Source organism: Erpetoichthys calabaricus, chromosome 15 (assembly GCF_900747795.2).
Source record: "Erpetoichthys calabaricus chromosome 15, fErpCal1.3, whole genome shotgun sequence".
Lineage (NCBI taxonomy): Eukaryota > Metazoa > Chordata > Cladistia > Polypteriformes > Polypteridae > Erpetoichthys > Erpetoichthys calabaricus.
Window position 1 is genome coordinate 12,607 of NC_041408.2, and position 19,021 is coordinate 31,627.

Sequence of the window (19,021 nt, forward strand, 5' to 3'; positions counted from 1 at the left end):
GGGTATGTGAATGGATGGGCTCTGTAATGGACTAACATTCTCTCCTGGATTTTCTCCTGCTTTGTGCTCAGTGTGGTTGGGAGAGGCTCTGGCTACCAAAGCCCTGAATTTGACTAAGCAAGTTTGTAAATACTGAGTTTTGCCATGTTAATGTTATTGGGCCAAGATGTACAGTAACAATAGCTGTCTAAAAAGTAATAGCTGAAGACAAGATGCTCATAAAACTTTTTTTTGAGAAGCCCAAAATAATTTTCATTGCTAAATTCTACTTGTGCCACTGAAGGGCACCAATCAGACACACATTTTGCAAGTCATTTGGCTTTCTGATCTTTTTTGACTATAAATGGACTTTGTGTCACATCCTTTTTTTTGATGAAACATGGCCTATGTATAGGGTGTGGGGGGTGTCACTGATGAGCACAAGTCTTTCAGAATGTGAGCTGCACACCATGTGACAGTGCGCTGAAGGAACAAACTCCTCACTGTGCCATTTTAACTGCTCGACTTTGCAGTGAACAGCAGCTTCTGAGTGGTCTGCAGCAGACGTGGATAATCTGGTCAAAATGGAGCCAAAGAAGATCAGAGAAGGCTATCTAGTGAAGAAGGTATGTATTTTAAAATAAGGGGGTCTTTAGTTAAAATACAATGCAGGTTAAAGGTATCCTCGTGTCTCTCTCATGTAGAATTTCAAGAACGTCAGTAGGAGGGAAGTACGCCTTCACCACACACTTCATTGTGTGTAAAGCACATATTTAAATATTAGAGCTCTGAAATAACGTCAAGTACTTCCTGAATCTTGGTTTGTGTTTGCACTTTGCTCTTTTTTTTATTTAATTGTCTTTGTTCAATTTTTAAGCAATGAAATTATTTTTTTTATCATTTCACTGTTTCCTTAAGACATCACTATATGTGCATTGACTTTTTACTTTGAAATTCAGTTGTTTCATTCATTTAATATTTAACATTAGATGTTTTCAAAAAGTAAGTATAACTAAGTATAACATCATTTTTGCTTGATATTATAATGATAAGACAAGTTACAAAATTAATATACAGAAATATGAAAACTGTTTAAATTGGGTAATAACTACTTTCATTTATACTGGCTAGAGAAACAGTAACACCTGTGGCATAAATTACAGAACCAGACTCAGACCAACTGGTACATGAGAGACCAGTCATACTAAGCTTGCAGACAGGTCTTCAGCACACCTTCATTACAAAACAAAGGCTCAGAGGTGCAGCATATCAGAACAGGTGTCTATAAAGTCAGCACTCTCCTCTTGACAAGGCTGAGTCACGCTGGCCCCTTGCCATACTCCACATGGTTCAAATGGTTTGTGTAGCAGGACGGCATAGAGCAGTTGCCATCAAGATGTGGTACCTGTGTTATAACTGCATTTAAATCCTTATTTAAAAAAAATCAAATTTACCCATTGGTTAAAAATGAATTCCATACTATTACTCTCCTCACCTGCTCTTATTCAGTTTTTTTTTTTTTTTGCAAAAGAAATATTGAGGAGTTTAATATACAATTGTTAATAAACTATGTGAAGAAGTCACCAGCCATAAGGTAGCATATGAAGTTCATATGTGGAAGCCACAGTCCTGATATGGTGTGAACGTTTAAGAGCTACTTTAGCAGTAGCCTTTTTGCTCGCATATTTTGTCTTCAGTATCTTCTCTAACTTAAAGATTCTTCTATCTTTAAGATTATGCATAGCTGAGCCCACATGCAATTCATTCTGTGAATTATCACTGAACACTATGGATTTTCTGGATGTTGTGTTGGCTACTGGTATGATTTATCCTGGGCATGTAGTTGAATCCTTTATTTATATTTTGGTTGCACTGAGAGGCTTTTTAAGCATGATTAGTTCAACGTGTCAGATGGCACATTCAATGCAAACTAACTTATTTGCTTGAGGAGCTTTCTCAATGGCTCACTGACTTCATTCAGAACAAGTAATTGGTCATCCCCAGAATGGTTTTCAGGTGCTGCTTTATTTCAGAGTCGTTACCTTTCTTTTATGGCCAAACCTTTTCTGGGTTCGTTTTGATGCCATCACAGTGGTATGCATATCTTCTCAGTATTGGCAAGTACAACCCTCTACTGTGCTCACCAGGAAACTGTCAACCTGATTAGAAGACATCTGCAAACTCATCCATGAAGTCAGTGTGCTCTCCTGTCTGTAAAGACTGAGTTGTGTTTGATTAAAGCCACTCTTTCAGCCTGAGGTTGCTTGTCTGTTCACAATGTAGGGCTCTGACAGGGCCGTGATCTTGATTTGCATTAGTGCCAATGGATGCCTTTAACATGTAGTGTTTCTCTACCTTAGCCGTGTGTTTCATCCTGACACTTTCAAAGAGGTTGAAATTGTCATTATATGTTTGCATTTCCTCTATTAGCTGAAGCTTCCTTCATCTGATTTTGCTTCACATCTTTATGAAATACTACATGAGTAGACTAAGCTGTCTGTGCAACATAGGCTGACTGTAGTCTTTAAATGCATTTGCATGGCCTCTGATGTTACATTTAGGACTCGATTCAACAACTACCTTTTGGAGAGTTAATGGGGAAACACTTCTATGCCATCCATTTCATTCCCGTTTGTTTATCCGCAAATTTCCACGAACACCTTAATTTCCTTATAAAATGTTTCAAAAACTCATCAACACTGCATTGTTGATGGAATTTATATCTGGCAAATATTTTTTTTGTTTGTTTGCACTTACCACTCCTTGAAATTACTAAGGTACATGCTTACTTTTCCGGAAGTAATACCAATGCAATATATATATTTGTACCTTTTACTCTTTACTCAGCACCTACATTGGTCCTCTGATAATTAACCACTTAGAGGGCCTTTGAACTTTAGGTAGTTTGCAGTTTTTTTCAAAGCTAGTAACTTTGATGTTTCTCAAATAATTTCTGGCATGAGAGGTCCAACAGAATCTCTCTCTTCACATACCCATGAGTCTGGGCTTTTTTAACCCATCTGATGACGTACACTTCAGGGCTTTATGGAAATTCATCAACAAAAATCACTTGGCATACAAGACAAGTATTACATCCCAGTCATGTCCTCAGAACAGGCCATACTTATGTGAACAAGGCTGCCATGTACTTTAACACTGTACTGCGCAAGACAACCACAGGACTTTCTACTGACATGCCTGTACTACAAGGTTCTTCCAGTGAATGGCCCAGAATTGCTCTCAAGCCACGACATAAAGCAACAAATTCCTGCAAACTAGAATGACATTTTAGCCACAAAGATGGCTCGCTATAAGACTTTACTTTATATAATGCATGACAATTTAATTTTAATATTTAAAACCAATTAAAAAAATACTGTTAGATGAGTAAGAAGATGCAAATGAAATTACTCAAGAATCAGAAGCAATGACTTAGTAATGTGTTGAATTCAAACAGTTCTATCAATAACTAAAAAAATATTTTTTAAGTTATGCCATGTAAAGAAATTTGCAGATCTCTCAGGAATTACAGAAAATAACAATGAAATAGTGAATAATTCTGAGTTACACAGAGAAGGAAGTGCTTAAACTTGAAACAGAAACATCACAGAGTCTCCTCTGCTGTATTAGAACAAATACTTTATGTACAGAAACTTAAAGTGGATTTTAGAATTAGAAGACAGGCATCCAGGAACTTGCTGCCCATTAAGAGAATTTAGAACTGGCAGGACAGCAGAAGATATTCCAGGTGACGTCTCACTAATGCATCGGGTAGCTAAAGAGCGATCATGCTGGGAAGAACCCAAGAAAATCCCAACACACGCCTGTATTATACATCGGTCAACACAGCTAGCATTGTTAAAGGTCAACGTGTAGAGGGGGCACACAAGAGACTACAGGCACAGAACAATGACAACATAAAGGAATGTCCAGCAGGTTCTCTGTCCTGCTCCTTCGACATTCAGTATGCCCTCACATGTTCTCATTCATCACCACGTAATGGGAGAACAGAAAATGTACAAATGATGTATTCTCCATATTGCAAAGCACGAAATCATCTTAGTGAAAATGAAGGACGCAAAGTGTAGGAAATTAATTTGAAAGACGTGTGAAACCTCTGTTAAAAGTACACACAGTGTATATTCATAGTAGGTGAAACCAAACTAATTTTAGGCTTGGGCTGAACTTCCTTTTTCTCTGAGTTTAAAGATAAGTAGTTGTGGTTAATTGGCCAACTATTTGAGGATGTGACAGGGTAAGACTTAAAGAAGGAACAGAAATGGCTGTGCAGAGCTGATAATAAGAATCAGCAGTTTTTTCTATAATGCCATTAATAGCTTGCACTTTCCACAGAGTTACATTTAAACCATTCACTTTTTTTTTAATCAAATGACTGCGGCTTCTCATTAAGCGGCCTTTCTGCATTAGAAACTCTTATTTTAGATGGGGTGATCAGTGCTCAGTTTCCTTTCACTGTAAACACTGAAGGACAAATGAAGGTTGAGCCACTTTCCTCATTTGTTGGCATTTCAGTCTGGAGTGAGTATAACTAAACAGCACCCAATTTCAGAACATCATTACACAGAGACAGATGTTGGGGAGCCTGCACTGATACAGCCCATTGCCGCACCCACCACATTACAAACCACCTCAGGATCCCAGATTAGGACCTGTGCAACGGGTGATACCTCAGACACCACACAAGTTCGATTAGAATGGACCAGTGTGAGGTTTTCTACAGTGGCTGGAGTACCAATCCTGTCCCACCATTTGATGTAATAAACTCCTAAACAAGAAGATGCAATTGCAGTTTTCACATGTTCTTTTATTTTCATTTTATCAACCAAAGAGGTAACTTGGGGTTTCACTTTCTGTGAGGAAAAATTAGGGTTTGTAAACAAGCCTGCTGTGTTCCAACTCATCAGTCACCTATGAAGTCATCAAGTGTTGCCCACCCTGTAAAGTGTATCATGATCTTCTTAAAGGTGCTTTAAGGACATAACAGGTGGACTAAACCCTCAGGTATACAGAAGATGTACTGAATCTGCAACTGGTATCAATATTTGGAATTTAATTTCACCCACTGAAGACCTCAAAACACTCCTTCCTGTGACTGGAATACTCCGACGTGTTGTGGGTTGGTCACACATTGGTTATGTTAAAACCACACCACAAAACTTGCAGAAAAAGGGAAATTTGTCATTTGGAGCAGTCATTTATCATGTTAATGATAAAAACAGGAACTAGCATTAGGCTACCAAGTTCTCTGCCAGAGTCTGCAGATCACTAAGATGTCAACACAACCCGCTGGTTACACCCACAGGGCAAGATAACTGAAAACAAGTCATGCCAACTCACCTGCTGTGAACCAATGCAGAAAGCCAGTAAACAAACAGCAATAGCAGCAGCCATGTCCTGCTGAGCAGATCTCACCGTTGTGATGGTGCCTCCATACGCCTAAGTTTTCATCTGGGTGTCCCATGTGTGGCTGCCAGACATCCTTCTGTGCTCATATTATGAATTCTCTTTTGTTCTCAAATGATGGCATGTTGCCTCAGCTGTAGTTTCATCAAAATTTTTTCAATTTCATTGACCTTTTCTGTAAGAATGGGGTACAATATGCAGCAGGTGTTGTGGCATCCATGTCTGGCAGTAGTCTCAACAATTCACCCATTTATGGAAAACAACTTATTCCAAATTAATGTCACAGGAAGCCAGAACCAAATTATAACAGTTTTAGGCACAAAGCAACAGCCAACCCTAGGTGCAATGCCAGTCCATTAATGGGTACACCCACACATACTTGGCCAATTAAGAGGCTCCAATTAATCAAATGCATACTTTTGGGAAATGGGAGAAAAATTGGAGCCCTCGGAGAAAAGCCCAACTTTACATGGGACTTTCTGCAAAAAATGTTAACTGATGCAGATGCCCCAAATTTTAAATCAATGTTAAAACATCATCAATGAATGACATGAGTAACCTGAGAGGTGAGACATTTTTGTATTTGTGGAACATATTTGTGCCAGGTAAGGACATGATACAAAGCTTTTATGAAGAGGCGGAGATGAAATTAAAAAAAATTGTCAGGCAATAAGCAGAGGAAGTGCCCAGTAAGTTGGTCCATCATCCACATCTAGTACTAATTTACACTATTATACCATGGAGGGTGTAATGAAAATAAATAAAACAAAAAATAATGATAATAAGAAAATCCTGTTTGGTGTCTTTGTGCATTGTTTCATTTATGAAAAGGCTTTTACAATTTAGTGCCTTGAACATTTTTATTCCATCTCTAACTGTAGGATCCCAGTTACCAAATAACAGAGTGCATAGGGCTGGGATATATTCAGCAATGTCCATCTGCATAAATAAAAAGTGAGTAAAACCACTCACATGAAAAATCTGCCAAAGCTAGTGTCCTCTGATGGGCATCTGATGTTGAGCTGTCAAAATGGGCAAATAGCGCCAACATGTTTTGTGCACAGACAGGCAAGGCCCTCAGACACCCACACATAACCATTTCCAATGTTATGCCAACTCACTCGTGCATGCAGAAATTAAAGGATGAGACATCTGTTAAATGAATGGTTGGGCGAGAATCATGCCATGGTCAGTCCTGCCCACAACAACAATACCAAATTACCCTGAGATCCCCTGTCCCACCGTTACAAGAACAATGACATTTTTTTCTATTGCACATTTTCACACACAGAATGGAGCTCAAAGTGCTTAACAAAATTACAAAGAGAAAGTTACAAGAAAAGACAAACTAAATAAGATGCTGTAAAAATAATAATGAATAAGTAACAAATAAATAAACCCATACAATCTTATAAAACATACTGTAGATACATAATTAGCACAAGAGCAGCGCATCACACTGCAAGTCTCTAAAGATGAGTCCGGTGACCTCCACTGAAGCTGAAGAAAATGACACCCAGCATTCACCTGTTGGTTTCTTCACAGGGCACTGTCTTCAACTCCTGGAAGGCACTGTGGGTTGTGCTCTCAGATGATGGACTGGAGTTCTACAAAAAGAAAAGCGACAGCAGTCCCAAAGGCATGATTCCTCTCAAGGGAGCTGCCATGACAAGCCCTTTTCTGGATTTCCAAAAGAGAATGGTTTGCATTTGCTCTTCCATTTGGTTGATTCCTGCTTAAAGTCTGCATGACATTTTTTAGCTGGTGAAGAATGGTATAAGCAGCTCCATCATGTTTTTCCATGTCTTTTGCATTTTACCCAGAATTCTTTGTGCATCTTGCTTGCATTTGTATATTACCTGGTAACAGGCAGTGAACAAGCTGCTGAGTCTTTCTCACTTTACAACTCCCAACTTTGCATTGCATTCATTCATTTTTCCTTTTCACTTGTTATCCTTCATCATCTCAATGTCTCACACCGCCATTATTAGTTGAAGGTCACTGAAAGGCTTCACATGGCCTCTTTCTTATCCCCCTAAATGAACTGTAAAAACAGAATCTGCACTGTCATGAGTTCTTAGGCGACACATTACGCCTAGCAGACAGTTCAAAAAGTGACACATCATGACCCCTGACCTGTGACGCTGTGTTTCCAACCTGCTTTTACTTTCTCTTGCAGCTCGTGTTCAAACTGAGCACCGCCAAGCAGCAGGATCATTACTTTCAGGCAGCCTATTTGGAAGAAAGAGACACCTGGGTGAAGGACATCAGGAAAGCGATTAAATGTCTGGAAGAAGGATGTCAGTTTGCACGCAAGTCAACAAGGAAATCAATACGGCTGCCAGAGGCTGTGAATTTGGGGTAAAAGGAGCCAATATGTGTGCATGTGTCACCTAAATGCAGCCTAATACACAGAATGTCACCAATTATGGGAGAACTGATTCTTAATATTAAAAACATTTAAAGAAACAGCACAAGCTAGCAACTGCTCAAAAAATAGACACATCAGTAAAAGTTAAATAGTAGAAGTCACTGCTCTTCTAGTTAGAGACCCCGACATCCATGATGTTGCATTTTTATAAAGTTGTCCTATTTCCTCTTTTCAGTGCTGCTGAAAGCCTAAACCCTGGAGCATTGGGCATGAGGGCAGAAGCATCCCTGCTTAGTCCATCACGGAGCCCACTCACATGCAGACATTTAAAATTCACTTCATCAAATTCAGGGTCACGAGGTGCTGGGACCTATTCCCACTGGGCTAAATTAGGGTCAGAATTGTCTTCTGGGACCGGACATCAATTTGAAAAACATACAGAGCTGAAAATTCATGTGTGGTGTAGCACGGAGGCACAGCGGTTAACACTACCACGGATTTGCATTTGTTTCAAGACTCACAGATATACATTCTCAAGTGTAATGTGCATGCCACCACCATGTGCCCACTCCGTAGGGTGTCGATAGGCCACTGTTAACATGTCCACCTTTTCACTCCCTGCTTGGTTGATGTAAAGTTGTTGGTCTGCCCAGCCTTTCAACTTCAACTCATTCTGGACTTACTGGCCTCACATTGGAGTACATTGTGGTTTGTGAAACATCAACGCACTAAACTGAAATTGTCACTGTCATTCATTGACAAGTCATCGTCTGGATGCAGCTCTATGCACACTGGCAGATGACCACTAATTACTTTGGCACCTGCTTTCCATTCATCTCATCCATTTCATATGCCTGAGTGTTTTTCTCTTGGGGGCTCCTGCTTGTCTTTTATTCAGGCCACTGGACTGAAGGGTTTAAGCAAGTGTCCCTTATACAAACTACACCCGAGTAGACTCAAAGACCTGCTTATGTGCATAGTTATCAAACATTTGAATTTTGAAAATATTGTTTACAATTTATTACTGTGCTATTAACATTAAATTGTATTTTATTTTTCCAGCACCTTATACCTTGCTATGAAAGATCCAGATTCAGGAGTCAGAGAACTGAAGCTGGAAAAGGATAAGAAAGTGTTCAACCACTGCTTTACAGGTCTCGTGTTTATTATTTTCTGTTGCTTAAATTATTAATGAGATATACTTCAATTATGGCAATATCATCTAATGCTTTATTCTAAACATCTATTCTCAAACCGACTGAATAGAGATCAAACATGGGAAGCCAGAGCCTATCTTGGCAGCCATAAGGAATCAACCCTGGTTGGAGCATCAGTCCGATGTAGAACATGCTCATGCACACATCCTTTACCAATTTGTAGCAGGGCAGCCAATACACACAAGTTCTTCTGCCATTGTAATACAGAAGGACAAGTAGAAAAAAAGGATAGGACAATGAAAACAGACCAAAAAAAACATTAAAAAAAATCTATGGCACAAATTTTGTTGTAGGAATCCAAAATCTTGGGTTACCATCAATAGTAAGCCAACATATTAAAAGGCACCAACACAATGACATCACACACTGAAATGTCTGACTAACACATGGTAGAAATGGAGCTTCATTGTCAACAACGAAAGAGTACAAATAGATGGTACCTACAAAAATGACCAAACTACAAAACCTGGAATGTCGCAGAATAAAAATAGAATGCTAATTATTGACAACTATTGCAAAAAGAAAATTATAAAGTGTGCAGAAGCAAAGGTTGAACATATGAAAGACCCAAAGATCCAGCCACAGGTAAAACACAAGAGACACAGAGAAAAACCTGCAGGACATCTTTTAAATCTGCAGATAGCAAATGGGCTGGGATTTGAACATTAATGGCTTTCCCATCTATTACCATTTCTGTGAGTCATTTCATATCTATTACGTGTGGGGGCAAGGGGTGTTTCAGGGTTTTTTTTTTAAAAAAAAACAATTTATATGCAAAATAAATGTCAGTGAAACCCAGCAGTATCACATTAGATAGATAGATAGATAGATAGATAGATAGATAGATAGATAGATAGATAGATAGATAGATAGATAGATAGGGGAGTTTTGCCAAACAGAACGATCTCCAGGACTGCCTCTTACCTTTTTCACAGGCACTGCTGTCATTGACTGGCTGATGTCAAACAACAAAGTACGGAATCGACAGGAAGGTCTTATACTGGGAACGGCTCTCATCAGTGAAGGCTACTTACAGCCGGCAGGAGAGCTGTCCAAAGCCGCTACTGAAGATATTTCAGAAACAACACTTCTTGATCAGATTGATGCATTTTACTATTTTGTAAGTACCCATCTTTCAATTGTCAGCATAGGAAGTAGCATAATGAATCATAAAGGCGGTGTCTTTTTCTGTAATTTAATGATTGCATACAACAGAAGGTGGACATGTGATTTGAGCAGTGGCCAGTGGTTTCTACTTGTGCATTCATTTCTTTTCCACATACAAGTGAGGTCTAAAGCCAACACTAACTGAATGGACTTGCCTTTGGCCATGATGTGTAGTCCTTTCCTGGCATACATGTTCCCAACATCAAGATCTGTGCTCATCAACCACGTGCAATGACTTTAAAATTCAGAATCTTCAATGTTGATTGACATCATGTCTTTCTCTTTTTGCAATGCTGCATCATCTTGCTGGAATATTTTCTTGGAGAAATCTTTCCTTCTTTCCTAAAACCTCCATTTTAGCTTCACATTATTTTCAGAGATCATGCAGTACATGAAACGCTGTTCCACTTGTCTTCATAAAGTGGTTTGTGAAGGTGCATGCTGTTATGGCACAAGATAAACTACAAATTTAAGAATCAACCGATTCTATGGAAATTACTCCTATAAGTTGTTCAGTGGAAAATGTAGAGCTAATATCCCCAAGGTTGGTCTTGGATTTCATATCAGATGATAATAGGAAAAGACAAATGTGTGTGGAGATGAAATGTGAAACAGAAAAAGAATGGCTTGGCGGAAAACACAGGAATATTTGACAATAAATCATAGGAGAGAATGAAATGACAGGGATACAGGAGGCATCCACATGCTAGTACTGGATTGGAGGATTATGAGAATGTTGACAAAGTCCAACTATGACTCAAATATTTTCACAGGCGGACAGTGGATTTTACTGTGAAGGAAATTCAAGTGATGAAGATGTTATATTGAAAGAAGAATTTCGAGGTGCAGTGGTGAAGCAAGGATGTCTGCTAAAGCAGGTAAGGAGGACTTCAAAATAGGTAGGAACTTGAAATTGAATGTGTGAATGAGTGCAGAATATTCAGTCCAGAGAGCTTACCTGTCTATCCCAATGCTTCATCCAAATATAAATAAAAAACCTTGACTTACTTCTTGCATTACATACACTTTAATGACACAAAAACTCTTAAAAAGTAGTGTTACGATAAATTGAAACCACCAGGAACATGACTGGAATGACTGTGTCTTTTATGGAGGGATTGTATGCAAATATTAAGAAATGCTTGAACAAAAATTACTTTGACTCGGAGTCACAAAGGAGTCCAAACACTTTCACACAATGCAGGGCTTAGTGCCCATTGGCCTATGCCCGATTCAGTTCACATCTGAACACTTGGACGTTAAGGCCCAGGAGATTATTTCCAGTTGACATTGATAGCTCTCCACAGCACCGTCCCTTATGGGGACCCATCACTGGAACTTTGATTAGCATCCACACCATTAACTGAGCTGGCCCTGAATCTTATAGACTTTGATTCAAAGGAAGTTAAGGTAAGACATTAAGCTCAAGGTGAGTAAATTAAATTTACATTAATTTTAAATAAATCATTAGAACTGCTTTAGTGTTTTCCTCTTAAACAAATGTGTTAATTTTATGCAATTTATTTTATGGAGGCAAAAACAAAGGAGAGAATTAAGTGCCATTACGAACAATGCTGCACATCTTCTCTCTGATACACCGACCCTGAGGACTTCAGCAGAAGTGCATCAAGAAATGTGACTGGGGCTCCTTTATACCAAAGGGGATATGTCTGGATAGCGCCTCATTGTAACTCAGACTGCCATGGCCAAAGTTTAATAACTTCTAATTTTCTCCCTTTTTCTGGGGTGTGTGTATTTATTTACTCCGTGAGCTTTACATTTTCCCCTGGGGACAAATAAAGCTCACTCCATCAATCAGTTTCCTGTAAAATATATTCTTCTGCTAAACAAGCAGGCAATTATGTTGTTTTTTACCTTTAAATTTTGTTTTCCTTTTTTAAGGGTCACAGAGTAAAAAACTGGAAAGTAAGAAAATTCATTCTGCGTGATGATCCAGCCTACTTGCACTACTATGATCCTACAAAGGTTGAGTATTCAAAAACAACATTTATTTCTATAACATATTTTCATAGAAGAAGTGCAACTTAAAGTTCTCTACAAGAAGTAAAATAAAGACTTGCAAGTACAAAGAGATTAGGTGAATAAATTAAATGATCAAATTAATAAAAATAAGAATGAAAGAGTGCCTAACAGAATTAAGCACAACTTTAAATATGGCCAAAACAAACACAAATGGCTATGTTGATGATCAGCAAAGTACAAAAGGACTGAACTTACAAAGAGGATAAACCAAACAGAGTCTAGAAAACACTGTGGCAGTCAGAGCTGATCACAAATGGCAGAGAATCACTGAAAGCAGGTGTAGTCTGAGGGTCATCGCTTTCCCAAAGTTGTCTCTATTGTCCCAGCAGGACAGCAATTTAACAGATTAATTCACACGGTAACAATGACGGTTACTTAGCTGTGGCTAAGGGTTCAAACAATTATAAACGGCCACCTCTTAAACTTGGCTGACGTTTCCACTACACGTTGTGCCAAAGTGTGCTTTCCTCAGTGCACTTTTAAGATAAAGTTGTTAATTTTATGAGGGAATGCAGTCACTATTTGGTATAACATTCATGATGCAAACTTCACCAGTTCAAAAATTCCATTTCATTTAGAGGTGGTACCTGGGTTTTTGTAGTTTTGTACTGAAAAATGCAAATTGTTGATCCTTCACAAAACATAAGACCTGGGAAATGGACGGCAGCAGGGCAGTGGGTCTGAAACAAACACTGCCAAACCCCCAGGAGTTCACTTTCTGCATTAATACTGTTTATAGGACTTTTGGCTTTGCTTTCTTCTAAAGCTATATGTACATGCCATATGTCCTCAGAAAACTGAGATAGTCCACCTACCAAAGAGCAGAAAAGTCAGGGTGGGTCTCAGAATGCAAAAAAAAAACAAAACAAAACAAAAAAAATTTTATGCATAACAGTTCACTGGACAGGTAGACCGCCATACAGCCATATCCAGATGATCATTATGGCAGACACTGCAGGTGTCCCAGCTTGGTTCACATACATCCACTTTGTCTTCTGTTTCTATTTGAACTCCACTTTCTGACTCATGAATACGTGTGTTGTGTAATTAAAAACTAAATTCGTATTTGCTGGTGGCACAGTGGTAAGTGTAGATGTCTCACAGTTCTATGCAACTGGGTTCGTATATGGCCCAAAATGTATGGAATCCACATCCGTGCCTGGGTGGAGTTTTCTTCCTACTTCCAATGATGAGTGTGTTAGTCAGCGTGGGAATTCCACATTGGCAAGAATGTGGGTGTGGGACTTTACCACATGACAGACTGTAATCATCTTTACAGCAGGTTCCTGCGTCATGCTGACATGGTGGACATACTGTATAAACTCAGAAGTGAACAGTACATAAACTGACAAATGTTTTAAAAGTCACAAGTGTGGGTTACCTTACGTTATTTTGGATCTAACTACCTTACCAGTTTTCTTTAATTGTCCTTCTGTTTGTTTTTAAGGGTGACGAGGATGCTCTTGGTGCTGTTCACCTCAGAGGCTCGGTGGTTACTGCAATAGAATATGTGCCAGATGGTAAGTGTCTGCACACCATCTACCTAGTATTGCATGATTATTCCATAAACATCTTCCAGTAATAATGAGTATTTACACCAATAATGCGGAAAGGTGGACTGCAGGAGGACATGAAGAAGGGGAATCAGCACATACTCTTACATGCCAAGTGGAGCTTTAGACATTGTGAAATAGTGTGGCCCGGACACAGACAGGCAGACACGTTCAAAGTCATCACCACACGTTTATTTACACTAATATGTACAATAAGTCTATAAATGCACCGCCACACAAACCCCCCCAGTCTCCCAAGGTCCAGGCTTCTCAAATAGCCGTCTCTCTTTCTCTCTCTCTCTCTCTCCAGGCCTCTCCTTGCCGCATCCTCACCCGACTCCAGCCTTGATTGAAGGGAGGAGGCCCCTTAAATAGGCAGGTGGCTGATGACCACACCCGGCCACCTGCCACAATACTCCCCCGCACGCTGAGACCCCACGGGGCCAGCGGCCCGTCCCGCGAGGACAGATTTTCCTCGGCGGCAGGTCGATACATCCCAGCCTAGGGCCCGGACCTATAGAATAAAAAGAAAAACAAGGGGCGGAGACGTTGCCCTGATGCGGCGCCTCGGTGCGCTTCCTCCGTGCTTGGGCCAACGCTCTCCGCTCCGTCTGGCACTGCGATTCTCTCTTTCTCGGCCTCCCCATCCGAGATTTCCATGGTCCCCACCACGGGACCACCAACTGGAGCACACTCACGTTTCACCTCCCAGCCTGCGGGGTGGCCTTTCGTGGGACGTGTGCACCCAGCAACACGTCCTCCCATATCGGAGGAGTCAGCTTTCTTCCTCCTACTCCTCCTCTTACTTTGGGATGCCGCGACAGTTCGGGTCTGCCTATAGGAAAAGGACAGACCCTGCCCCGCCGGCGTCCGCAGTTTTATGGGGGCGGTCCTACTCACCGTCCCCACTGTGCCTCTCCGGTCAGAAGTTCCAGCGCTGCGCCGATCCCTTTTTGCCAGCGTCGCTTGTTCTGGCACGACGGCCGTCCCCTCCGATTCCTGCGTCTCCGCCCAGAGGGCACATTGCTCAGGTGGCAGCAATCCGGCAAGCAGAAGGCATCTCTTCAACTGTTGCAGAATTGCTGACGGAGAGAAAGTCAGTCGACGGTGTGCTTACCTGATAAACAGCGCCACTCGCCGACTGCTTTCTATGGGCCCTTTCCTCCGGCCCATTCGGGTTTCTGGCTGGCACGGGATGGACATTCCCTGGTCCCGCCTCCATCCAATCGCTGGCGGGCACACAGGACACGCTATCCAACCCCGTGCCTGTCGCAAGGAGGGACTTCCGGTTGGCGGCCATCTCGTCCTCCTTCCTCACACGGAGACGAGACTCCAGGCAGCTCCGCGACTGTTGTCGTTGCAGCTTCTCCTTCCGGGCAGCTCCCTTTGCTGCCGCCATGTCCTTGAGCCGCCCCTGAAACACACAGTCCATTGGCGGACCGCTAACGTTCCAGGTAATAAACAGTCCCTGCGGGGTTGGGTGCACGCTCCCCTGTTGTGCCAGGCCATTCACAGACATTTTTATCAATACAGGTCCCCACCTTGACCCAGGTGGAGCGTCCTGCCGACTACGCCACTGTGAAATAGTGCAGCCCAGACACAGACAGGCAGACACGTTCAAAGCCATCACCACACGTTTATTTACACTAATATGTACAATAAGTCTATAAGTGCACCGCCACACAAACACCCACAGTCTTCCAAAGTCCAGGCTTCTCAAATAGCCGTCTCTCTTTCTTTCTTTCTCTCTCTCTCTCAAGGCCTCTCCTTGCCGCCTCCTCTCCGACCTCGTTCTTCTCCTCACCCGACACCAGCCTTGATTGAAGAGAGGCGGCCCCTTAAATAGGCAGGCGGCTAATGACCACACCCGGCCACCTGCCACAACATAATAAAAGAATCTGCAACGTAGCCACCGAAAGAAAGATTATCACACACAAAGGCCCAAGTCCTAATCACATTCCTGTTTCAGTGACATCCCACTATGCAGTGCTAGACTTCAGGTGGCACATTAATGAGTAAGATACAGTCAGAATATGCCCAGTAAAAAGATGAATGATTAACATGGTGCTATTGAAGCAGGTACGCTGCCCCTTTAACAGAGTGTTGGCATGGCCGATTTTGGCTTTGTTGGTTACTTGTACTTGTAGATCAGTGGTGTTGTATCTGATAGCCACTGGCCTCTGGGATACTGGGACATTAGCTTGCTGAAGTTTGGGACAATGAAAGGTACGATGGCAAAGTTGAGACACATGGAGGTTCACATAAGAGGGCCCACACTGGATTGTATTCTTTATGATTTGTCTCTATATAGTGCTGTGTGAACCTCATAGCAAGCAAAGAACAGGTTCTTCATCTTTCAGCATTGTGATGTCTTGAGGCTGAGTGACTTATCATACAAAAAGAGAATGAGCAATGAGATGGCCTAAGAGGAACACTGTGAAATGAGACATTGTCATGACTGTAGGTCCTGAAGAAGAGGCCTTCAACCAATTTCTTTTTGTTTGTTGTACCCATGCACATTTGTTCTGTGCTCACTTGAGGTTTGTCCATACTTCAATCAAATTTAATCTTGTGCCTTAATGAAAAATGTATTAAAACTGAACTGGAAGCTCATACAAAGTCTGAATCCAAATCATGTCTCAATGGATGTATATTTTTGTGGGAATTCTCTGCAGTTAATCGCATGCACATCATATTCTCTCTGTTACAGCTAAGAAGTATGATGTGGAAGGCAACCTGTTTGAAGTGATTACAGCTGATGAAACACATTACTTCCTACAAGCAGCCACACCAGATGAGCGTAAAGAGTGGATTCAGGCCATCCAAACTGTAGCCAAGTCTGGGAAATAACATGCAAGAGATAAACCTGGCATTTCACCCACTTTCAATCCCATACGTAACATTTCATGCAACTCAGAATGGTAGACTAAGCAGACTGACCCACATCAGCTTCAAATCAGTTCACAAATGGCAAATTGGCTCACATCAATCTGGGTGAATCAGCACAACTACATCACACTTATTTCACAATAGTTAACCTTTTATTTTTAGACCATTTAAAAATATATCACTGCATATGAGAAGGGAACTTGTGAAGCACAAAAACACCAGTGCCTTGGTCAAGGGACACACAGATGCAACTCGGGCAGTAGAATTACATTTTTCGGTTTAGGCATCCTGACTTGTGGCCCCTACAACCACATAGGATAAAAAATTCCACACAGAATAACTTTGAAGAGCTTTTTTATTTGCACTGAACAACTATTCAAAAGTATCTGGTCATTTAAGAGGCACTGGATTTGGTGTTTGACAGGGAATGAGATAAGCTTTATTGCTCACATTGAGAGTATCTTGACATCTGGGTCTCGGGTGTGGGTGGGTTTGCTGGTGGACTTCCCTTCACCACCCACACTGCCACCTACATAAACAGCAGTCAATCCACCACAATAAAGCAGTTAGTGGTCAAACAAACCTTAGAAGGTGCCAGGTTCTGCAAATCCTATCCGGGTACACTGGGACACCGAAATATAGCACCTCGCAGAGCTATAAATTGAAACTCATTTCACATTTTCACACATAATGTTGCTTTTCTGCATTTTGTTATAAGCTGCACTGCATAATATTCTTTTATATTTATTTTAGTTAATTTACATAAGTAAAAAACATACAGTATGTTGGTTAAATATCATAAATAAAGCCTGAAACTGAACTTGTGACCTCAGAAATGTGACAACAGGCTAAAGCTGACAAAAGCAATATAACACCTGGCCTCTGTGAAGTAAAAATAAAAAAATAAAATATCTGAGGAGAGCATCTTGACTGACTTTGTCCATCATCACAGCGTTAAGAACCTGGCTTAAGATGATATTGCTATGACCAGATGGCCAATTAAATGACCACAGAAACCTGGTCAACTTATTTAGTGCAATGGTGGTCTGGAGAATTCTGCCATGAGAAAACCAGGCTCCAAATCTGAAGCCAAAACTTGGTCAGTAGAAGGCAAGAGTGTGATGAACCCAGGCAGACGAAATGCTGGAACCTACCTTACCTAGTGGATAAAATTAGCAATGAGATTTAGCTGGAATCATTTCTACACAGAGCATTGCCTGGGTGACGGGTGATCTAATACTCTAAACAGGCCCTGGGCAGGTGTAGGTATTGCTCAGAAACTCTACGATGAATGTCATACAGTTGGAGTTTGCACAAGGAGTATTATCTTAGTTTGACTTGAAATTCCACGCAGAATAACTATGATGTGCTTGCATGTCTGCATTAAACAACTATTTAAAGTATCTGATAATTACAGAGGCACCGGACGTGGTGTTTGACAGGGTATCATCAACTGAATCTGTAGGCCTACTGTCAAGCTTCATTGCCCAAGTGAAAGGAAAGGCTTGCTTCTATTTTGTGATGTTATGGAATTTCTGTGCCAGTTGTGGACAGTACTTACAGTAACAAACACCACATCTGAACACAACAATGCTTATATGCGTACCTAAGTACCAGAGTACTATGGGCTAAAGGTCAATACTTTGGAGTCATTTCATCTGGTCTGAGGCCAATCAGATAGAGTTGCCGTGTCAAAAACTGATTGCCATTTTATAGCAAGCTGGCTTAGAGGGATGGAGTGTCTTGCTACTCGGACGTAGAAGACACAAAGGGATATTGAAAATGTGCTGACAATGGCTAAAAGAATCCTCTGTTCAAGATTAACAGTTTTTCTGCATCAAAGGAAGGAAAGGTTTGAATGGACAGCATTCAAGTCTTCGACTGTGGGGGCAGCTACAAGGTGTGGCCAAAGAACAGTTAACAACTGCCATGGCTGCAGCTCTATGGACCATTGGTGGTGACCAGCAGGCAGTAAATGGAATTATCAATTTGAAGAAAGAGGCCTTCTGTGCAATATTACTAGGGCGGTATCAAGATGTGCCTGCAAGGTCCTTGCCAGCCACAAAGGGGTATTTTTGGTAGTAAAAGCAGTGTATATGTGGGGTTTGGTCAGGCTATGGAGACTTCTTGATGGCATCAGAGAGTTTCTGGCAAGCTATTCAGCGAGTCAAGAATATCAAGTAGAACGCCGATCAGGCTGTTCACAGCAGGGTTGGAGAAATGGTGACCTCAACTGGGGACAGATGAAACACCTCAAAGGAGCACATATGTGTTTTAACTGCTTGAGTTCAGACAAATGCTACTTTTCTTTTTTTAGCTCAACTAGCTTAGGGGCTCAATAGCTAATTCAGCATGTTATGATTTTCAAATGCAACCTT

The 19,021-nt window shown here is 41.1% G+C and overlaps 1 protein-coding gene across 1 annotated transcript; it reads left to right on the plus strand.

Moving 5' to 3' along the window:
• Positions 1-415: 415 nt before the first annotated feature.
• On the plus strand, positions 416-17,463 carry plek (pleckstrin). Its single transcript, XM_028820458.2, has 9 exons — positions 416-605; positions 6,949-7,104; positions 7,583-7,764; positions 8,837-8,928; positions 9,927-10,111; positions 10,932-11,036; positions 12,061-12,144; positions 13,649-13,721; positions 16,465-17,463. The coding sequence occupies exons 1-9, from the start codon at positions 564-566 to the stop codon at positions 16,602-16,604; spliced, it is 1,059 nt and encodes a 352-aa protein (XP_028676291.1). The 5' UTR covers positions 416-563; the 3' UTR covers positions 16,605-17,463.
• Positions 17,464-19,021: the final 1,558 nt, after the last annotated feature.